Genomic DNA, 17,831 nt, shown 5'->3' with positions numbered 1-17,831 from the left:
CTAACTTCATTCCACCTCTCCTTCCTTCTTTTGGATGTGGATTAAAGAGAAAGGTCTAGCAGTTGCTTGTCGCAGTTTGGCAATTTAGTTCTTGGAAAATGAAGAGGTAAAAGTGCTAACATGACTGTTGCAACCATCTTGAAAGCATTCTTTATGATCTTTTTCAGGTGCCAACTTGCCATCTACACTTGTGCAGTCGAACACTTAACCCAAGGCTATCATCGCGCAACAGGAACATGTCCATGTAATCTTAGGGGTCAAGTTGACTCTTTGTTGCTCAGCTTCTCTTTCACCCAGTAATGGTATGGATGTGGCTGCCACCTCTTGGTAAGATGAATCTTAAAGATAAGAAGCCTACCGGGAACTCCTCATTTATCTATAGACGTGGCCTATTATAACCCAACTTAGATCAAGGTTTGACCAAACATAGAACCTTGTATTCCACGAATTTGCATGCGTATTTGTGTACCCCAAGAATGTCTCTACTGAGAAGAACTGCATCTCTGCCCTCATGTCAAAGACTGATATATCAGATTCTTCACAGAAGGAATGTGCAGGTGGTCATGATGGAAAGACACTTACATATGGGCCTCACAACTGCACTCAATGCATTTAAAAGCAGTTTTACAGTCTGTACCAAAGTACCATTTATGAAACATACCACACATTTCTTAAATCCCTTTGCATTCATTCTGAAGTCAATGCAAGTCTTGATGGGATGTGGCTTTTTATGAACTGGAACATAGGCAATTGAAAATCTTAATCCTGGTTGCTTGTAGGTGGGAGACATCAGTCTATTTCACAGACACTGGACCTCTGTGGTTTCTCTTGTTAAGTGTTGTAGAATATACTTAGGAGGAGATGAACCAGGACCACTGGGCTCAATGCAGAAAAAGTTTGGGATGGGCTTATGCTGTGAACGGTGTCAAAATACCTGGACTCCTGGTTGGAGTCTCCTTTGGCTAGCTATTGCGGTAAGAGTAGGTCATGGAGCTCTTGGTCCCTACAAGACACACTTGCAAAATCTTTCATTTCCTTGAACAGAGCATTCTGTATGCATCAGGACTGCCAAGTCGTTGTTCTAACCTCTTCCAAACAGCTATGAAGCTCACCAAATGGATTGTCCATACAGGCAGATCCAAGTCTCTTGATGCTCATGGTGGACTATTGGCAGAGTCAACTGATCAGATCATCTAGCTCTTCAGCAGCAGTAATAGCAAGGTCACCAATTGCAATCCTGATGGAACATTTCCAGACTATAGTTCTCAGGCTGCTCACACCTTGGCGGGACTGGTCTTATTAAAGTTCACATTGTAGCATGCATCTTTCAAACTGTGACAGGTTTGTGTTCTCAGACTTTGAGGTATGAATTGTTGATTAGAGATGATCATAATTGTCATGTACCCGCTTCTCAGCACGTGACTTGGGGTTGCGCCTGCAAGGGTTAATGTATCTCAGTCAGTCCAGCATTCAACCTCTGTTCTATGCTGCAATGGGAGCATAAATCACACCCCAACACAGACCACGTACCCCGCTTCATACATGCTGCCACCACTCACCAAACACACGGGCGATGAGTCCCGGAAATATTACTACTATATGCAAATCACACGCTAAGGCTATGGATTCTTTAGCGCATACAAGGTTCAAACTTATTAAAGTTTTAAGCTTTAATAGAAAAGATACAGTGTTTACAATAAAAGGATATAAAAATATTGAAATAAAAAGTGACATACAAATATGCAAAAACAGTTATAAAAATATATGTGAGAAACTTACAGAAATATCTAAACTATGTAGTCTGGCTTTCCGCTTCCTGAGGTGGGGATGAATATGGAATGACTCACACCAGCTTGGCTGTCCCTCAGTCTGTGAACATCTTTCTTTGTATAAATGCCTAATTTATAGATTTAACCTGGAGATCAGATTTCTAGAGCAGCCTCTCAGGTTAATATTCTAATTGCTGGTCTGTGACTGGATCAAGTCGACTCTACCAATGAATACATTATTTTTCTCTGAGCACTGTTTGTATAACTTTTCTTTCTCATAGTACATATATAGTGTCAGGCTGCCATTTGGCATCACAGGCACCAGAAAGTGTGAAATGTTTCCACTTTGTGTGTTTTCAGGAAAGCCTCCCTGGGGTTGAGACCAGGAAGACTGTCTTTTTCTCAGGATAGCATAGGTCATGACCTTTGTGAAGAGCTGCAGCCTAGAACAGATGCTAAGGTACTGCTGGTCATACATCCATACATATACATATTTTACTACACCTCCCTCCTTATGAACGTGCATGGGGGTTGACTTACAGGTCAGCTCCCAAGCGCAAATCTGGTTCCGCCCCACTTTGGCCAGATAAGCCATCAGCATTGCCGTGATCGATTCCTTTCATACTTTGAATTGTAAAATCATATTGCTATAATATCAGGCTCCATCTAAGCAATTTCCCGTTGTTCCCAATTACTCTGTTGAGCCAACTCAATGGGTTATGATCTATTATCAGAATGAAGTTGTGCCCATAGAGGTATGGTTGCAGTTTCTGCAGGGCCCACACAATTGCTAAACATTCCTTTTCAATGATGGCATAAGCCACTTCTCTGGGTAGAAGTTTCCTGCTTAGGTAGAAAATTCAGTGCGCCTCACTTTGCTGGTTCACTTGACTGAGAACAGCACCTAGCCCATAAGGGCTGGTAATGGCATCTGTCTGCACTACAAACCTGAGTGAAATCTGGGACCTGAAGGACGGGTGAACTAACCAATGCTGACTTTAGGGCAGAAAATGATTCCTTGCACTGAGGAGTCCATGAAACAATTTGGGGAAGCTTGCTCCTGGTCAGATCAGCTAACGGTTTTGCCAGAACACTATAGCTTTGCAAAAACCTCCTATAATAGCCTGCTGTACCCAGGAAGGACAGTACCTGCTTCTTGGTTCCTGGGGTGGACCAGGTTGTAATGGCTTCTACCTTCCCTGTCTCAGGTTTTAGCAGTCCTCCCGTCACCCGGTGTCCGAGGTATTGTACTTCCTGCATGGCTACCTGACACTTCCCCGGCTTCACAGTAAGGCCTGCAGTGTTAAGCCTTTCCCACACCTGAGAAAGATGTACAAGGTGTTCCTCCCAAGAATTACTAAAAATGGCTATATCATCGAGATAAGCAATGGCAAACCATCAAATCCTTCCAATAAGTGATTAACCAATCTCTCGAAGGTGGCAGGGGCATTTTTCATACCAAATGGCATCACCAGAAACTCAAACAGCCTTGAGGTTTAGCATCTTCTCTACCTGTTCCCTCATGTGTGCCTTCACCTCTGCTGACACCCGGTATGCAAACTGTCTTACTGGGGAATTGGTACCAGTGTCTACATGATGAGTTGCCAAGTGAGTCCTCCTCGGCTTCCCTGTGAAGACTTCTGTGAACTTGCTGAGCACACCCATCAGCTCAGACCTCTGCCTGTGGGATAGTTCAGGGTTAAACTCTGCTGACTCCAGGGACTCCATATACCCAGTCCCAGCCCCCACATCTAGTAACAGATCATCCTCCCCCTCTTCATGCAGGCTACAGACAGGTAATACACAGGCCTCCCTGTCATGATGAGCCTTCAACATATTTACATGGAATACTTTCTGACGCTTTGCATGCTCATCTAGGATCACCACATAATTAACCTCATTTATCCACTTGTGCACAGTGTATGGTCCTTCCCATGTGGCCTGTAATTTATTCTGTAACATAGGGACCAACACCAAACCTTCTGCCCCTCCTTGTAGGTCCTCAGTCTAGCATTACGGTCATACTAGACCTTCTGGTTGATTTGGGCCTTGGTCACGTTCTCATGGGCCAGGTTGCTCAGTTTTTGCATTCTTTCTCTGAGTCGAAGTACATATTCAACCACCGAGACACCTGTAGTTTTGGGGTCGCCCTCCCAACAGTCCTTAATCAAATCAAGTGGCCCCTGAACCTACTCCCATAAACCAGTTAAAAGGGAGAGAATCCTGTAGACGCCTGAGTACATCTCTGTACGCAAACAACAGATGAGGGAGATACCGCTCCCAGTCTCTTCCTTCAGTCTCCACCAGCATTTTGAGCATTTGTTTTAATGTTTCGTTAAAATGCTCGCAGAGTCCATTGGTTTGGGGATGATAGGCGCTGGCCACAAAATGCTGCACTTGTATTTTTTCGCAGAGGCTTTCCATCAGATTGGACATTAATTGGGTTCCCTGATCGGTTAACATTTCCCTGGGGAAACCCACACAAGAGAAAACAGTCAGTAAAGCATCCGCCTCTTTGCTCAGATGGAGGACAGTGCCAAAGCTGCCGGATATCGTGTAGCAACGTCCACCACTGTGAGGATGAAATTTTGCTAGAGCTGCAAGTGGCCCTATGATATCCACTCGCTGGAAAGGCTCATCAATCACTGGCAGTGGTATCAGTGGGGCTTTCTGCATATTGGCCTCCCTCCCGGGGCCGTTGGGTACTCGGTACCGGGCCGGTATCAGCGGGACATGTCACAGCAGCGGGGACCCGGTCCGTGGCCCTGGGCGCCCAATTAATGTGGGGGGAGTGTAATGGTTTGAATGAATAGTGAATGGAATAGTTTGTGATGCCACCTGTGGTGTTCGGCAAGTGAGGTGTTAGGCCTACGCTGCTTGCAGATCCTCTGGGGCTGGTGGTGTGTTGCAGCCAAGATGGTGAAGCTCCCCACAGGTGGAGCTGTAGCCCCAGGGCAGTGTAGATGCAGAGGAAGAGGAGAGGCGCAGGCGGTGCAGAAGCTGGTACCCAGATGTAGCGGCGCTGGGTGTGTTGGCGCAAGAATCAATGGAGGACACCAGGGCTTGTAGTTCCAAAGCTTTACTCACAGTCTGTAGTACACACAGGTGCCTGCCTCCGTGCCGTGTCCTCCGGGTCAGGGACTCAGCCAACCTCCAGGCAAGATGGAATACTCCCTTCCAACGCTCCGTCAACATGTGCCTTTCTGAACGTCTCCTCTTATAGCACCTTTTAGTGTGAAGATCTCCTAGTACTGAGTTACATTGGAGTTCCTCCAAACAGATGTTCCCAAGAACTCTACTTGTACGGCAGACAGCTGTAGCCTGCATCGGGGACTCCTTACTCCTGAGTCCCGGCTCTCTATCCGTGTTGCTGTTGTGCCCCCAAGTCTTAGATGGGAGTAGTGCATTTACAGCCCACTACTCCACTGGTGTCTGCTGCAGAACCATTAGTGTCCATACAACCTCGGGGACCGGGCCCCGGCCTTGCGCTTAGAACTTCTAGGCAGGGTTCTTCCTCTAACCCACGTCCTCTGTGTTCCCTTTGTCTCCTACATTCCGTACTTGTCTTTCTTTCCTATGGAAGCTCAGGCTTCAGTTCTACGTCTTTCTCCTTCTTTCCTTTCCTGTGCCAGCTGGCTCAGATCACTGAGGCAGCTGCAGCACTCCTTCCTCCATCCCTCTTCCAGGGATCTCCTTCCCTCACTCCTCTCTGAGTGACTCCCTCTGACTGACTGACCTCAGACTGCCCTGTCATCCTAAACCTTCCCGCTCTTGTATGTATTCTCAACTCCACCCACCTCCCAGCACGTTTCGTGTTCCAAGCAGGGAGCCACCAAAGGTGCTCTGCTACACTCTAAGCAAGAGCCGCAATGTGGCATTACTGAACTACCCTGTTGTGTGGAGTGCGAGTGGTGGAATGTGGTCAGGAGCCTCCACCCTACCTGGATGGTGGGGCACCACACCTCAGGAGGAGGTGCAGTACCTCTGTGGTGACTGAGCCTCAGGGGCACCACATACCCCCCCGTTAAACACAGCACGTCCGTGGGCTGCAAGGTAAACAAAGTTGACAAACACAGGAACATACAAATTTTTATAATGCTGAATAAACATTTCTTATACTAAACTTCCCAATGTGGGAGGTACTCATTCTTGAACGTTGCAAACAATTCTTAAGTAACTATCTAAAGTCTTAATTCAAAAGTGCAATCTTCAATACAATACGTAATTCAAAGTGCTATTATCTATTACTCACTATCACTTCAGTATTCTGCATCAACATATTGCTTCATCATCTTTCCTTTTTCACATTTTCTACTTTTCTATCATTAGCTCAAAGTGACAACCATTGATACTTGGTTCACCATCTACATTTTCCAAGTCCTCATTCTTTATTCAAACCTCTCAACTCTTTATTAAAACATTCCTACATCTTATATAACAGTTATCATAAGACACATCATCAAATACTTCACATTAAAACTTTCAATAATTCTTGTAAATGCTGGACACCGCTCCCAGCCGGGATCTCTTGCAGTGTCCTTTGATTGGAGTCACGCTCCACATGAGGTAGACTTTGTCTTCGCTAAGTGTCTATGTAAAACCAAGAGAGGGCATCTAAAGAGGTGCAACTATTTACAAACACAGTTCTGGACCATTCAGCGTTCATGATCTCTATAGTTCAATATCAAAAAGGCTGCCAATAAAACTGGGCAAACTGAAGAAAACATGAAAAACAAAATTAGAAAAAGGCACAACGGTGCAAATACCCTCCTGGGCAACGAGAATTATTTTACTGCAGGTTACTAGTGGTGGTCCCCTCCTGGGGTTCTGGAAGCTGATAACTGGGAACTGCTACCAGATGAAATACTTTGGGTGTCTTCATGCTGCTGCTGATTGCTTGCCAAGCGCATGTACTCTGCCTCCCACAGGGAGAGATGGGGACAGGTATCCCGGTCCCAGACCAGATCTAGCATGACCTGGCCAGCCGCTGCGACCGCGGTACACCCCAAGGCCTTCCCAGGTGCAGGGACATCAGACATAACTGGAGCCTCCTGGCGGTGTGGGTTCTGCTCCAATGCAGGCGTAGTGGCAGTGGACGCTGCCCGGTGGGACACCGGGGACGGCAGTGGAGTTAACGGCTGCTCCGGGTCCGCGGGGGTCTCTGTAGGGACCTGCGCAGCCACGTCAGGTCCGGACGGGGGCTTCTCTTGCTCCGCTTCAGCTCCCGGGGCCTTACAATTCTTCCGGTAGTAGTGGCAGCGAGGGGGCTCCGGATGCTGCCAGTGGTGTGGTGGCGGTGTCAGGCTCCACCGAATCTTCCTGGGGAAGCTCCGATGCAGCAGCGGCGGGTACCGGTGTTACGGGTACCATAGGTGTAGGCACCTCCTGGGCGCGCTGCCAGTTCAGTGTCCATAGCGCTTCCTGCCTCAGTTGCAGGCGGCGCGTCAGCTGGGCAATTTCGTCCTCCAGCTGCTGGCGGTTCAACTCCGATACTGGGTTGGAGCCTTCAGCCATGGCGCCAGGGAGATTCAGCATAACCTCCTTGCGCTCCGCAGGCCTCCTCCCGTCTTCTTCCAAAATGGCGAGCCCCTCGGGGGGTGGGCCATGTTGCTGTCACATAGTAATTCAGGCAAGGGAGGCCAAAGACTGTTCGCGGTCTTTTCCTAGGACCTCCCATATCGTCACGCCCTTCTTCTCCACGCCAGCGGCCATTTCTAATGTTCATTTCACAGTCTATTAAATTGGGTCTTCTGCACATTCTCAAAAGTTTTAAGTCCAACAAATCTTAGGCACACAGAACCCGATGGCATCGGGTCTCGTCATCCTGTTCGTGACGCCAAGTTGGGTCGCCCTCCTGGGACCGTGGGGTACTCGGTACCGGGCCGGTATCAGCGGGACGTGTCACAGCAGCGGGGACCCGGTCCGTGGCTCTGGGCGCCCAATTAATGTGGGGGGAGTGTAATGGTTTGAATGAATAGTGAATGGAATAGTACGTGACGCCACCTGTGCTGTTCGGCAAGTGAGGTGTTAGGCCGACGCTGCTTGCAGATCCTCTGGGGCTGGTGGTGTGTTGCAGCCAAGATGGTGAAGCTCCCCACAGGTAGAGCTGTAGTCCCAGGGCAGTGTAGATGCAGAGGAAGAGGAGAGGCGCAGGCGGTGCAGACGCTGGTACCCAGATGTAGCGGTGCTGGGTGTGTTGGCGCAAGAATCAATGGAGGACACCAGGGCTTGTAGTTCCAAAGCTTTACTCACAGTCTGTAGTACACACAGGTGCCTGCCTCCGTGCCGTGTCCTCCGGGTCAGGGACCCAGCCAACCTCCAGGCAAGATGGAATGCTCCCTTCCAACGCTCCGTCAACATGTGCCTTTCTGAACGTCTCCTCTTATAGCGCCTTTTAGTGTGAAGATCTCCTAGTACTGAGTTACACTGGAGTTCCTCCTAACAGATGTTCCCAAGAACTCTACTTGTACGGCAGACAGCTGTAGCCTGCTTCGGGGACTCCTTACTCCTGGCTCTCTATCTGTGTTGCTGTTGTGCCCCCAAGTCTTAGATGGGAGTAGTGCATTTACAGCCCACTACTCCACTGGTGTCTGCTGCAGAACCATTAGTGTCCACACAACCTCGGGGACTGGGCCCCGGCCTTGCACTTAGAACTTCTAGGCAGGGTTCTTCCTCTAACCCACGTCCTCTGTGTTCCTTTTGTCTCCTACGTTCCGTACTTGTCTTTCTATCCTATGGAAGCTCAGGCTTCAGTTCTACGTCTTTCTCCTTTCCTTTCCTGTGCCAGCTGGCTCAGATCACTGAGGCAGCTGCAGCACTCCTTCCTCCATCCCTCTTCCAGGGATCTCTTTCCTTCACTCCTCTCTGAGTGACTCCCTCTGACTGACTTACCTCACAGACTGCCCTGTCATCCTAAACTTTCCCGCTCTTGTATGTATTCTCAACTCCACCCACCTCCCAGCACGTTTCGTGTTCCAAGCAGGGAGCCACCAAAGGTGCTCTGCTACACTCTAAGCAAGAGCCGCAATGTGGCATTGCTGAACTACCCTGTTGTGTGGGGTGCGAGTGGTGGAATGTGGTCAGGAGCCTCCACTTTACCTGGATGGTGGGGTACCACACCTCAGGAGGAGGTGCAGTACCTCTGTGGCGACTGAGCCTCAGGGGCGCCACATATATTCCCAGACTTTCCGACTCTCTGACAGAGTACGCAGGATCGACAGTAATTGGCAATATCTGTCCCCATCTTGGGCCAATAAAAGTTATGTGTCAGGCGAGCTTTAGTCTTTTGTATTCCAAGGTGCCCAACCAGAGGGATTTCATGAGCAATTCTCAATAACTGATCCCTAAATAGATAAGGAACTACTAGCCACTTTTCACAGTCCCAAGGTTTTGTATTATCCGTGGAGAGAGTCTGTTTATACAGTCTGCCCTGGTCCCAGTACATTCTCTCTTTGTCAGAAGCAGCAGGGGGTTGGTCTGCAAGACATCTGAGCTTCTCAAGACTGACATCTGTCCGCAGGGCCTCCTGGAAACTCTGACTGTAAGTATGCAGCCCCTGGCCTAGTGTGAATGCCAGTCTCTGTGTAACAACCCTGCCGGCATCACTGCATGGCCTCCCATCCCCCACCTGCCTTACACACCAACTTACTCACTACTCCGGGCCATGCTGTGAGTTTTGTCTTCTGCTGGCTCCATACTGGGTGCCTCTTGTCTCCTGCCTGCTCTCTACTTACTTCCTGGCTGTGTGCATAGGGGGCGGTGCCGGCACTCCCTGGCTCTAATTGAGTCAGTGTGCACCTTCCTAAGGTGCCCCCAGCCAATTGTCAAGGGGCCTCAAGTACTTAAGGCATCTTGTTTCCACCTTCTCTCGGGGCTGCATTCCCAGACCTGTTACTGTGTGCTTTGTGTCCTATGTTTCCGCCTCCCTGAGGACTGCATACCCAGGCCTGCGTCCTTGTCCAGTATCTGTACTTCCGTTCTGCAGTCTGCGGGTCAGGTCCCCACCTGTTCCCATACACCCTCCAGTCTGAACAGGCTCCTACCAATTTCCATATACATGCCTGTATTCCTGTCTCTACCAAGTCAGTACCTGTCTTGCCAGTGTACCAGCCGTGCCCACCTGTCCTGCCAGAATGCCAGCAGAGCCCACCTGTCCTGCCAGTGTTTCAGCCGTGTCCGCTTGCCAGTGTCTCAGCCGTGCCCGCCTGCCAGTGTCTCAGCCGTGCCCGCCTGCCAGTGTCTCAGCCATGTCTGCCAGTCGAGCCCGTTGCCTGCTCCTGTCCTAGCGTTCCGTCCCCCAGTGGGATCAGCAGCCACAGTACCAGTACCCACAGTACCCTGGAGTGGTACCTGGCAGCTATCTGCCGCACAAGCCTGACCTCACCATCAGTGGCTCTAGTGATCACCAAGGTAGCTGCTTAGTCACGCCCCTTCCAGGGTAGTCTGGTTTGTGGCAGTGAGACCACACCCTCCATGCTCGTGTCTGGGTGCGAGCGTAACACTCTGGTCTGAAGCGGAGTCATCAGTGACGGTTATCAGGGACCTTGGTGGGTCTGCCATGTGAGGAGGCTCCTGGGCCATATTATGGCCCTCTGATTCTGACAGTTCTATCTGAGATTCATCCTTTAATCTCTGGGGTTGAGTCTGAGCCACAGCCTAACTCCGGGTCACAGCTGCCACATACGTACATTCCTGTGCATTGGTACATTTTCCTTCCTCGCACGGGATCTCAGGTGGGTCACTTTCTTCCACCTTCTCTGTAGCATTTACTTGCAAGGGAGGGATATATTGGGACAACATCCTCCCCAAGTCTGTGCCTAGCAACACATTGGTAGGAATAGCCTCTGATACTCCCATCTCTCAGTCCTTTCCCTGCTCCCCAGTCCAGGTATACACGGGCCCTGGGCATGGCAAGGCTGACCCCACCAATCCTGGTTATAGACAGTCTTTCCTGGTATGGTATCGGCAGGGTTTACCATTGCTGGGCGCACCAGTTACCTCTGCCCCAGTGTCTCTGAGACCAACGGTGACTTTGTTGCCAACAGTGACAGATTGACAGTTCTAATTGGTCCTCACATCAGAGCCGGCCACAAAGAGGACAGCAGGTGGGGACCCAGACGGTTTTGTGGCTGTTTCTCCCTATCAGGGCAGACTGCGCTGACATGTCCCACTTTGTTGCAGAAGCACTGGCATGCATCGCCTAAAGAATGTCTATTCCCAAGGACCCCTAGGAGGTGGGTTTGGACAGCACTGGTGATTGGCCAGCAGAGGGAGAAGGGTCCCCGTTTGGCTTACCTTCTTCCAGCTGACTCCCGATGGCTTCCGCACCTCAGGCATCTTTTTAGCTATATAACAGTCAGCAATCTTTGCAGCCTGATCCACAGGTTTTGGCTCTCGATCACACACAATTTGTCGTACATCTGTGGGGCCCTTATGAAGAAATTAATCCCTGACCATAAGATCCATTAAAGTCCTCAAAACTGTTAACAGAAAGTCCCCTGATCCATTGGTGGAACGTGTTCCTCAAGGTGTTCACAAAATCCGCATTGCTGTCAGTTGATCCATGCTGTAGGTTTTAGAACTTTCTCAGCTATACTTCTGGGATTAGGTTGTATTTCCTGATCAGGGCCTCTTTTATGGCCTGATAGTTCCCATCTAGCTCTGGTGGGAGGCCAGCAAAAACTTCCAGGGCTTTGCCTTTCAACCCTGGCGTTAGATACTGTGCCCACTGCTCACGGGGTAGATGGTATTGCCTGCAGATTTTTTCAAACCCAAGAAGGAAAGTATCTAAGTCCGTATCCTTCTCCATCACAGGGAAGTTTTCCAAACGTGGTCTCCTTGGATTTATGTCCTGGGAGGGGGTTAGGTGAGGACTGTTACCCCTTTCGATCTGAGCCATCTGAAGCTTGAAAGTTCTCTCCTCCCGGCGCTCTGCAGTCTTTCTCTCGGCCCGATCCCGGTGTTCTGCTGCCGCAGCCTCTCTCTCAGCCTGCCAGTACTGTAGAATAAGCTGCAGGTGCAGATTGCGATCACTTGCTCCCAGCTGTTGTAAGTCCATTTGTAAAGTAGAGTCTATAGGCTCCTCAGCACTGGCATTACTGGCACCTCCTTCCGGTATCTCCGGTGCAAGAGCTGGAATTGCTGCGTCTCTCCGAGGTGGACTTTCTCCTTGCCCAGATGCTTCAGTACTTTGCTCTATGTCCTTCTCAACCAAGGCGCATATCAGCAGTTCCTTGGATTTGTTGGCTGTCTCTATTCCTCTCTGCTCACAGAGGTCGATTAGAGCGTCTTTCTTGTACTGGGCTGCCATATCAATAAACAGCCTTTTGCCAAATAAAAGATAGAAAAGAAAAATGGGGATGGGAAACTGTTTGCAAGTATGTCTAAGTAAGCACTGAGTTGAACCTTGTAGAACTGGTGCACTCCTCACAAGGATACCAATTCTTTAGTACAGGGAATAATTGCTTAAACCATGCACTAATGCTCTAATAGAAATAAATTCTATCCCACCGCTGCCACCAATTTGTCACATACCTGCTTCTCAGCACGTGACTTGGGGTTGCGCCTGCAAGGGTTAATCTATCTCTTCTCACTCAGGCCAGCATTCAACCTCTGTTCTATGCAATGGGAGCATAAATCACACCCTGACACGGACCACGCACCCCGCTACATACACGCTGCCACCACTCACGGAACACACAGACGATGTGTTACGGAAATACTACTACTATATGCAAATCACCAGGGTCACACACTCTAAGGCTATGGATTCTTTAGAGCATACAAGTTTCAAACTTATTAAAGTTTTAAGCTTTAATAGAAAAGGTACAGTGCTTACAATAAAGGGATATACAAATATGGAAATAAAAAGTGACATACAAATATGCAAAAACAGTTATAAAAAATAAATGTGAGGAACTTACAGAAATATCTAAACTTTGTAGTCTGGCTTTCTGATCCCTGAGGGGGGGGAATGAATATGGAATGGCTCACACCAGCTTGACTGTCCCTCAGTCTGTGAACATCTTTCTTTGTGTAAAGGCCTAATTTATAGAGTTAACCTTGAGATCAAATTTCTCGACCAGCCTCTCAGGTTAATATTCTAATTGCTGGTTTGTGACTGGATCAAGGCGACTCTACCAATGAATATATTATTTTTCTCTGAACAGTTTGTATAACTTTTCTTTCTCATAGTAAATAGATTGTGTCAGGCTGCCATTTGGCATCTCTCTTGACAGGCACCAGAAGGTGTGAAAAGTTTCCACTAAATGTTTTGTGTATTCTCAAGAAAGCCCCCCTGGGGTTGAGACCAGGAAGACTGTCTTTTTCTCAGGATAACATAGCTCATGACCTTTGTGAAGAGCTGCCGCCTAGAACAGATGCTAAGTTACTGCTGGTCATACATCCATACATATACATATTTCACTACAATACTGTTTGTGGGGTTCTGGTTCGGCGACTTCAGTAACTGTGAGACTGCACAGATATATGCAATCTAACAGCTGGCCAAAAATCCATAGGCTCTGCCACGGGTAGAACTGGAACTATGCAATCACCAGTAGTTTGAGGACTCATTGGCTCACATCTGGAAATCTGTGGGCAGGGCCCTAGCACACTCGTGGTGGGTGAAGATGGTGTAAGCTTAAGTGGCAGAGCATTGTACGGACCTTTGACGCAAGGCACTGTAGAAGGATGTGTCCGGTTACTCTAGGAATGGTCTATAATAAATAACGACCATGCACTACAATATGGGGCTTCACTATTTTGACTTTAGTTTAGGTGAAGTGAATGTATAAGAGATTATGTGCTCTTCCACACCCACCAATAGCCAGTTTTAAAAGCTTTAACCCAGTCCTCCTGCGGCATGCTCACATAAAAGTTTCAGAGATATCATTTCAGCCTGTGTGTACGGCGCCTACATATGTCTACATCATTGAAGCCTGCCTCTGCTGCTTCACTTGCGTCAACCTGTCATATTTTGTGCAGTATTTTGCCTGCATCTTCGAAGCCTCTGTTCTGCACATGCCGTTTATAAGGCATGTAAGATATGTTGAAATGAGGCATTGAATAGTTGAAAACTGCGACTTGGGCAAACGCTTTGAAATGTCTGATGGACTCAGAAATAGAAGACGCTGATTCCATGACTTGTGTAGTTATTGCCGCTTAGATGTAATTTTGCATTCCAACCTCATGCTCAGAATTGAAGTACTGAACACTTTGCAGAACGGCTGTGGATTTCCATTATAGAAAGCTCATAGGCGGTACACAAGCTTTCTCTAGTGGTGGCACATCAGAAGTATGCCAGATGACCGGACGTTATACTTTACATATAGGCTTGGTAGAGTGTTGTTTATGATTATCAGTGTACATAACAAACCTCAGATGAGGAAATGAGCCTTGCATGGTATCGTTTGCGCTTTTAAACCAATTGCTGACAAATAGCATATAAGTTGTACAGTAGTACACAACGAGGAATACTTCAACCTATAGACCAAACATGTTGTGAAGCAAGTGTTTCTGCTTCAGACCTGGTCTTTGGTGCCCCTCAGTATGTAAAGATAGGTTCAGAAATTATGCGTTGGTAGCGTCTTCAGGCTATAGAAGCCAAGTACAAGAACTAGCCATAAGTGGAGGTTCAATTACATTTCGTAGCCTCTCAGCCCAGGCTTCATCAGAACAATACAGTAATCCTGGGACCAGGAATATTAGGGTTCATGGTAGCTCCTCCGTGTAAGGAAGGGGTATGAAAGCAGCAAAACCATGACTTCAATGCATGATGGAAGGTAGTACAATCCAAATGGAGCAAACTGCGTCCCTAAATAGTATTACAGATATGAAGCTCCAGCATCTGTATCTGATCTCCCCTATATTGTTCCTAGCTTTAGCTGTATAGCCAGAGTTCAGACCCCACAACTAACACTGACCGGACAGATCCTTCTTGAGCACTGTCCAGTCTCCACTTAGCTTTCTATGCCATCGCCAGAGGTCACTATAGTTCCTACTAATGTTTGTTTTCTGTCATTCATAGATGACTTCTCCAGTGAAGGTCTATTACAGCCAGACCACACAGACAGACAGTCGGCCCCTTATTGGCTCAAACTTGAGAAAGAGACGCGTGATGACGAAAGATGGACGAAGCAATGTGCGCATAGACCACATCTCTGACAAGAGCTTCCTCTACCTCAAGGATCTGTGGACTACGTTCATTGACATGCAGTGGAGATACAAGTTGCTTTTATTCTCCGCAACATTTGCAGGAACCTGGTTCATTTTTGGAGTCATCTGGTACTTAGTGGCTTTAGTCCATGGTGATCTGCTGGAATTTAATGCACCAGCAAACCACACGCCTTGTGTCATGCAGGTTCATACACTGACCGGAGCTTTTCTCTTCTCCCTGGAGTCACAGACAACCATTGGTTATGGCTTCCGTTACATCAGTGAAGAGTGCCCCTTGGCCATTGTGCTGCTCATCACTCAACTGGTTCTCACTACAATCCTAGAAATTTTCATTACTGGAACCTTCTTGGCAAAAATTGCTCGTCCAAAGAAAAGGGCAGAAACCATCAAATTCAGTCAAAATGCTGTAGTGGCTCAACATGAAGGCAAGCTATGTCTGATGATTCGAGTCGCTAATATGCGTAGAAGTCTACTGATCGGATGCCAAGTGACTGGAAAGCTTCTCCAGACACAAGTCACCAAGGAGGGTGAGAACGTTCATCTCAACCAGATCAATGTGGAATTTCAAGTGGACACCTCATCCGACAGTCCCTTCTTAATCCTTCCACTCACCTTCTATCATGTGGTGGACGAGTCAAGCCCACTGAGAGATGTTGCCATTCGCTCTGGAGAAGGAGACTTCGAGCTGGTGGTCATTCTCAGTGGGACAGTGGAGCCTACAAGTGCCACATGCCAGGTGCGCACATCTTACCTTCCTGAGGAGATCCTCTGGGGTTATGAATTCAGCCCTATCATTTCACTGTCTTCCAGTGGAAAATATGTGGCTGACTTCAGTTTGTTTGATCAGGTCCTTAAAGTATCTCCACCCTGTTGCTTCCATGAAACTGTCCGTTTTGGAGACCCTGAGAAACTGAAATTGGAAGAATCATTCAGGGATAAATCTGAAAAAGACGGGAGTCCACTAAGTGTCCGCATCAGCAATGTCTGATGCCTACAAGCTCAGAGGGGCACTCTCTCATTCTGTAGTAGAGACTTGGTCGCTATGCACTGCCTTATTTCTTAATACCTTCTAGGAACGGATAGAAAACATACCAGGTGAATGTTTCTGCAGTTACTAGACAATGACAAAAACTCGTCCTGTGGTCCAGGAGCTGGAGAAAGTGTAGCGTTAGCAGCAGATCCCGCATTATGGGTGGAGTGCTCTCCACTGTGTATCCATATTCAGTAAGTCATTGTCTCTCAATCAAATCCTGCTCCTATTGAGGCAGGAGAGGACAGACATGTTAGTGTTGCCACCTCAATCATATTCTGGTGCAAGCCATGAGAAGATGTCCAGAGCCACAGTCCAGCCAGTGAAACTATTGACAACCTGGGGTGGGGGGAATGATGAGAGGGGGAATGTAGGCAAACGACACAAGATGAGAAGATCTCCTACAGACAGAGGACACAAGGAACTCTCCTGCAGACAGGAGATATCGCGAGAGAGGACGAAAGGATCCATAGACCGTTGGGGGGACATAATATATATATCAGCTTGTAGACCAACAAGACACAGGAGGATCCATAGACTTGCAGACGAACAGAGGACACAACAGTACTCAGACTGGCAGACAGAGGACACAAAAGGACCCAGAGACTTGTAGATGTATGGAGGACACATGGAGATCCAGAAAGCAGATAGATGGCGGACACAAGATCGATCGTACTTTAAGTCTAAGGACACGTGGAGATGCATAGACTTGCAGACAGATGGAGGACACGTGGAGATGCATAGACTTGCAGACAGATGGAGGACACGTGGAGATGCATAGACTTGCAGACAGATGGAGGACACGTGGAGATGCATAGACTTGCAGACAGATGGAGGACACGTGGAGATGCATAGACTTGCAGACAGATGGAGGACACGTGGAGATGCATAGACTTGCAGACAGATGGAGGACACGTGGAGATGCATAGACTTGCAGACAGATGCAGGACACGTGGAGATGCATAGACTTGCAGACAGATGCAGGACACGTGGAGATGCATAGACTTGCAGACAGATGCAGGACACGTGGAGATGCATAGACTTGCAGACAGATGGAGGACACGTGGAGATGCATAGACTTGCAGACAGATGGAGGACACGTGGAGATGCATAGACTTGCAGACAGATGGAGGACACGTGGAGATGCATAGACTTGCAGACAGATGGAGGACACGTGGAGATGCATAGACTTGCAGACAGATGGAGGACACGTGGAGATGCATAGACTTGCAGACAGATGGAGGACACGTGGAGATGCATAGACTTGCAGACAGATGGAGGACACGTGGAGATGCATAGACTTGCAGACAGATGGAGGACACGTGGAGATGCACAGACTTGCAGACAGATGGAGGACACGTGGAGATGCACAGACTTGCAGACAGACGGAGGACACGTGGAGATGCATAGACTTGCAGACAGACGGAGGACACGTGGAGATGCATAGACTTGCAGACAGACGGAGGACACGTGGAGATGCATAGACTTGCAGACAGACGGAGGATATGTGGAGATGCATAGACTTGCAGACAGAGGACATGTGGAGATCAAGAGACTTGCAGACGGACAGCGGACATGTGGAGATCCAGAGACACACTGAGGACATGAGAAAACTAGAGCTGCTACAGACGGCGGAACCTTCCTCTGTGTACTAACCTGCACTTTATTCATGAATGTACGTGTCACAGCTGATTAAAGGGACACAACCACAATTAGGAAATTAAACCTATTAATTCAGAAATCCCTCTGGGTCAGAGTCGTCTTTATAATTGGAGGTCACTGCCAGCGCCAGACACATTATAAGCTCCACACAACCAGGCATAGCAGGACTACACTACCATGCTGTGGGCTATTGC

The 17,831-nt window shown here is 48.3% G+C and overlaps 1 protein-coding gene across 2 annotated transcripts in view; it reads left to right on the top strand.

Annotated features, from left to right (window-relative positions):
- Positions 1–17,718, top strand: part of KCNJ10 (potassium inwardly rectifying channel subfamily J member 10) — a 140,072-nt gene extending 122,354 nt beyond the window's left edge. Inside the window, exons 2-3 of one of the 2 annotated variants that reach the window (XM_073552288.1) lie at positions 168–327; positions 14,797–17,718. In XM_073552288.1, coding sequence (XP_073408389.1) covers positions 14,797–15,933 — 1,137 coding nt within the window. In that variant the 5' untranslated portion in view covers positions 168–327 and the 3' untranslated portion in view covers positions 15,934–17,718. The remainder of the gene's footprint in view (positions 1–167; positions 328–14,796) is intronic. The other variant, XM_073552287.1, reaches the window with a different exon arrangement.
- The last annotated feature ends 113 nt before the right edge of the window (positions 17,719–17,831 follow it).

The sequence above is a fragment of the Dendrobates tinctorius genome, unplaced genomic scaffold (genome assembly GCF_039654945.1).
Source record: "Dendrobates tinctorius isolate UK_male_01 unplaced genomic scaffold, ASM3965494v1 ptg000189l, whole genome shotgun sequence".
Taxonomy (NCBI): Eukaryota; Metazoa; Chordata; class Amphibia; order Anura; family Dendrobatidae; genus Dendrobates; species Dendrobates tinctorius.
The sequence above is the reverse complement of the archived record's forward strand: the minus strand, read 5'-3'. Positions and strand labels throughout refer to the sequence as shown.